The 6,000-nt window shown below is 40.1% G+C and overlaps 1 protein-coding gene across 1 annotated transcript in view; it reads right to left on the bottom strand.

Annotated features, from left to right (window-relative positions):
* met (MET proto-oncogene, receptor tyrosine kinase) overlaps positions 1 to 6,000 on the bottom strand; it is a 77,199-nt gene that overhangs the window by 21,451 nt on the left and 49,748 nt on the right. Inside the window, exon 11 of the mRNA XM_067590630.1 lies at positions 983 to 1,192. Within this exon, the coding sequence (XP_067446731.1) occupies positions 983 to 1,192 (210 nt within the window). The remainder of the gene's footprint in view (positions 1 to 982; positions 1,193 to 6,000) is intronic.

Raw genomic sequence — 6,000 nt, 5'->3', positions numbered from 1 at the left:
TTTGTCTGGGCTAAAGGGAGGGGATGAAGAGGGGATAGAGGTTGGGTTGATGGTGGATTTAGCAAGCGGGGCCAAGGTCACGTCTGGGAAAAGAGTGAAAGAAAAAAAAGAAAGAAACAGCTAGGATCCCCTGCGAACGCTTCGGCACAGCTGCCACAAACCGTCGAGCTGCAGTCAACAAAAAAATGAAAGAAAAAAACTAGGAGAAATATGTATTTCATTGTGTTTGTAAAACAGGCTCTAGGGACTGTCGTGGGTTGTTTGAAAAGCAGCATTAATATGTCAAGAGCTTTGACCTCGGCAGCCAGAACAATGCAAGTCGACTGAGAGAATACATAGAGAGGTATAGCAATGGTGGAGGGATTGGGAAGGTTGGGGTTGGTTGCTGTAAACGATGGGAAACAGACTCCATTTCCTGTTTTTCTTTCAGTATTGTTTCCTTCCCCATTTGACCTGGGCCATAGATGTGTTGTACGTGTGAATGTGTGTGTTTGGATCAGGAGGTTTAGTGCAGAATGAACATCGACTTGGTTCAATTTTATCTCATTCAGTGAAGTTCTATAAACAACAGCTCTGGATTAAAATGAAATGTCTAACTGTTTACATTGTAAAAATATAACAAATCTGTGGAGTTTCTTGATTTTGTGAATCAAACGCCGCAAATGAATCTCTGCAGACCTGTAGCAGTGTTGTATAATTGCTGAGATGTTGCAATGCTGTATTTCTACACCTCTCCTGCTCTTGCTTCTATAAACATGATTTTGAGTCCTCTTAAGCAAGACTCTTTAGGAAAAAATTTTTCTTTAAATATTTAGCAAGGTCTGTTGATCTGTGGCAGACCTTTGACCTTTGCTGACATCTACTGTTTGGCAGTTTGAAGCTGAGAGAGCCTGAAATTAGTTGTAATATTAAGAAAGAGAACAGTGAGAAGCTGACAGTAGAAGAGTGATGTTGAAATAGTTTACTATAGACGCTTTCTCACCTTCAGCTCCACGATGCTTTTGTTGTCCTTGGATGTAAGCTTCGGGTCCTGGAAAAGGGGGTCTTCCACGTAGATCAGATCCCATTGTTCTGTGGAGTAGCCGTCCAGGACGAACGCCACCTTGGTGACCACCGGCGGTGGAAGGGCCAGTTTGGCCAGAGATGGTGTGGTGCATTGGATGGATGTCCGGTTCTCCCCGTACACACAACTCTGGAAGAGGAAGACGATTGGGAACACAGACAAACAAAAGACATACAGATTAAAAATATAGTACGTCTAAGCTGCAGATTCACACACATGTACATGTAAATTCAGATTTTCAGAAATGAGAGCTGCATTTAGTTCACACACAAACATTAAGATTGTTTTTACTGGCTTCATTTTGAGTTTGACTGTCTGCTTAACCCTGCTGGGCTGCTTTCACTCATGTACACTGTTGTTCCAATCAAGCGGCAACCTCCTGGGCTGAAAAATGAAGCCAATGCGGAAGTGCCAAAAAACTGCAGTTCCTCAAATGGCCACTTGAGGCTGGCTCCAAGTGAGCCAATCCCCATAGACCCTCATGTTAAAACGCCAGTTCAAAGTTATGCATAATTAAGGATGTGGACACTTTGAGTGACAGGTTGTTGTTTGAGCAACTGGGTTTCATTAGGCCCGCCTCAGCTCCACCTCTTGGCCCGTTTTGGATTAGTCAGGAGTTAGGTGGAGTCAGGCACTGCCAAGATGGCTTCACAACAGCTCTTCAGAAACCAATGGGTGATGTCAAGCTGGTTACATTCATATTTTTTAAAGTCTATGGTTCCAATCAGTGGTATGTTAAAGGACATTTGTCATTAAAGTGCAGGTTTTAACAATTCTTATTGGGAAATGATGATGTTGACACATGTTTTGATGTAAGGAGGGCAGTTCGATAGCAATTTGGTCAAATCACAACTGAAGGAGGCACGATCGCCCATCAATTTTCTTCTTTAGGGGGCACATACTACATTTTAACTGCACACAAACTGAACCATATACCACAGCTGGACTGGAACCAATGCCAGAAATACCTTTTTCAGGTGGATCCAGGTACAATTTCCTAGAATGCACCTGAATTCAGATGAAAAGATCACATTAACAAACTTTTATTCAAATTGGATTTAGACTAAACTATCAAGACTGGAACCTTTTACCAACCTACAACAAAAACATTTCTAATCCAAAAAGTTTCAAAGTGTGAGTAAAATATATATTAGTAAATATGGTGTAATGTAAACATCTAACATCTGACAGACCCCAGGGAGACTAGCAACCATGTCAGTGGAAGCTAATGGGGATCCTCTTCACAATAAACAATAAACTATCATTGTGAAATCACACTGTTCCCTAAAAACTGCCCTCCCTGCCATATACTGAACATTAATCTCCACCCTGACCTAAAGAGGTCAGTATACTCCAAGCGTTTGTTGGATGGTGGAACAGCTTCGGAAACCACCACACCTTTCCAATGACTTGAAAATTTCTCTTTGAAACTAACAATCTGACTTTCACGTCCACTTCATGCAACAATCGGCCAGGTGCGTAAAGGTTTGAAATTCTTCCTTGAGTGCTCTTTCCTCATTCTTTACACGACTATTTTTAGTCACTTTTCATGTGTAAAACTGAGTGCAACACAATGAATGCCTTCCAGAAGATACAGTCTGGAAATTCTTTCTTATCACCATATTTCAACAATTATTGTCTATCAGCCCGCTCTGATTGCCAACTTTTCACCCCACAGGGTCAACACATTGTTTGAACTAGTTCTTTTCCAACATAACCTGACCCTAAGGCTAGTTACATAAACCCAATCTTAAATCTAAAATAGTCCCATGGGGAAGTAAAGATTGTTGTGCATGTTGTAATGTTTTTCAGGACATTTTGGTCCTTTAAAGTACATTATATGCATAACACATAAATATTAAACTTCCCTTCTACTCCTTCTAATGGCAGCTCCCTTTTGGTCTTTACTCATTGGTACAGTACAGCTATGCAGTAATCCTCAATTTGGCAGCTTCTTTTATACATGATATATGAGACACCCCCTGTTTTCAGACGCTGTGGTGTTTACACATGTGGCCTGAGGGCAAAACAGATTTTATACCATGTTGGATTCAGCCCAGGTAGGCCTCCTTGCTATTGTGCTCATTAAGACCCCTGAGTGAGAGACAGAAAGCATGGAAAATAGAAACACCCAACGCCTTAAGTCCTTTTTATTGAGGTGTGGCAAAGTTTCATCATGTTTCCAGTGAATGTGAGTATCTAGCTGGGATAGAGACTGAGGTTGGTGTCTCTGTGTGTTTTCATGGCAAAAATTTAAACCTTATATGAATGTGAAAGTTTTTTGGCCTTTTATTGGCTGCTCAAGAAGAGCATCTCTTTGAAAGCTGGACTTTGTGTCCTAGTTTGCTCATTTATTTTGTGTAATGTTTTTTTTTTTTTTACCGTGTGCAGTTATTAGGAGAATTACAGCATGCATTGTTGGGTGGCACAAATCCAGAGACTCACATAACAGAAATCCACTGTGAACCTGTGCAGAGGAGGAAGTATGGTAAAGGTCAAGTAAGAACCAATCAAGTGTAAGCGGTGAGCTAAACATCTCCAGCTGGATACCAGCAAGTAGTTAAGTAGCTTTTTAAATGATTAGTCAGAAACATTCTCAAATTTAGTTGACTTTGGCTCAAAGCAGCTTCCCTGGCAGTAAGAAGTCCTTCTAATGTGAGACAGGGAAAACTAAAACCACAATGGGAATAGAGTTTTTTGGACGAGGCATAATTCTACATCTGTGCAGAACAACTTACATGGTTGTAAATATACATTTACAGAGAATCAATGGAGATGAAAAAAAGCTCTGTGCAGTTGTGTGGTGACAGATCGGTTGGTGGTCTGGAAGATCAAGTAATGGTAAGTCAGGACATAAATTTAGTATTTGTTGGGTGAATGTCAACAATGCTACGCTAACACAGCACTTTGGTGTTAACTGGCAAGGTTTCTAAAGTCAGCATAGTTTCATTTCCTCCAGTCATGCATCTTCTATACCTGAACATCTAGCATCAATCTTTAACCAAATACACAAATATCAGCATCAGACTTGTTGGCTTTTAGAGGGCAATTAGAGATGGTTAATTTAAAAGCTATGGGAAATAAACTCACTGTAAATATCTGCACTGAACTGTGGTGGTTGTGCCGTTACAGTATATGTCTTTGCACCATCCCACTCAAATGAAGCTTTTGATGAAGGCTTGAAATTCGACAGCAGCAACGAGTTGGAAACACTGTGTAGTAAGTCGTAAAGTCACTGAGCCATACACAGCTTTATAAACAGCAAGTGGAAGGAAATTTGGGGAGGGCGCAGTCTTTTAAGGGAAAGGCATTCAAATGGGGGTGTTACTGGGATACGGATCTGAAAAGGGCAACATTCCCAGAAACACAAAAATCAATAGACACCGACTAAAAAGGGTATGAGAAATAAATGGGTGCACTAATCGGAAAGCTGTTGTTGATTTAAATTGACAAGAAAAAGCAACAGAAGCACTAAAGAGGCAAATTGTGATTATAAAATAATCGGTTATCCCAATTTCTGCCTGTCAACATGCCAGTTAATTTTTTTTTGGATCACAGCAGTCATTTTTTAATTCATGTCTAGACTCCAGAATTAAGTTGACATATTTCTGTGGTTAAAGATGATGCCAGTAGAAAAGCAAGATGTGTTTTCTGATTGTGGAGATTGTGATGGTGATGTGATGTGATGTTCAAGGCAAGGGACAAAGCCTGGGCTTTTATTTTTTTTAGAAAACTCAGAAATAAACGTACATTATTGCGTTCTGTATGAAAAGGTTGTGTCATCTCTAACAGTGAGACGTAATGGGCATTGGTTCCTTAATGGTTACTTTGCGTCATATATTTCTTCCTTATTGAACTGGTCCTATAGTCAATATTCAACTCATTCACTCAAGCAATTGGCTAATACTCGAGGTCCTGTGTGCAAACACTGAATTTGGAAAAACTGCTTCTAGTTCCTGTGCTGCACACACCTGGAACACTTTGCATACATTGAAACATGACACAATTGTACCTGTAGGTCAATTTAAAACCATGATTACAAACTACTCTGCTCTTTAATGCAACTGTTTATAACCTGTGTTTCCTGACACTCGACATCGTTGTAAATGAAGGCACGCCCTCAGTGATCTTCGAGTTTAAATAAAGGTTGAATGAATGAATATTCCTCTCCTAGACAGGTGCGCTCGGAACAAACCAGACTCGTTTGGCTGCGCAGTGACAGATCAATGTTGATATTTGCACTGTGGTAACAGCCAATGATAATGAGTGTTTATCTTTGGGGCTACAAAGATAGATGTGTCCTTGAGTCGATACAGCATGACGACAGGAGGTGGAAAAAAAGTGTTCAGATCAATGTGCATCTCGTAACCTTTGAACGCAACAAACGCCACCTTCACGCTGTTGTTTAGTGAGTGGGGGCTTATGTTGCCATTTAATAGACTCTTTTACAAAAAATACTTGTGCAGGACGAGCTTTGACGTGCAAGCAGCCTAGCTAACAAAGCTCTGGCTGCTCTTTGGTTGCGTGACCCTTGTGTTGCATGTCATTGTGGTCTCTGAACAATCTTCTCTTGTTGTAGCAGAATATATCAAACTTAGATGTACAAAATTCTGTGTGCAGTGAAGTTTTCTTCTTTAGCAACTTTCTTAAATACTATTTTTGAAGCCTTAAAGACTCAGAGAACCTATTTCCCAAGTCGGATTTCTTGCGTGAGAGATAAAGTCCTACATGAACACACTATTGTCTTAGAACAATTTTGGTAATTTGAAATAGAGATATCCGTTTGCCTATCTTGGCAGAATTTCACATCTGATCAAACCACAAGCACAAGATGGTTTCTGCATGTCAAACTCTAGATATGGATGTTTTTTCCTAACTTCACTGTCAGCTATATCATGAATATTTAAAATTTTACAGGGATACTTTAAGCTCTGGTT

Source organism: Thunnus thynnus, chromosome 5 (assembly GCF_963924715.1).
Source record: "Thunnus thynnus chromosome 5, fThuThy2.1, whole genome shotgun sequence".
NCBI classification, from domain to species: Eukaryota; Metazoa; Chordata; class Actinopteri; order Scombriformes; family Scombridae; genus Thunnus; species Thunnus thynnus.
This window is presented reverse-complemented; position numbering and strand designations above follow the sequence as displayed.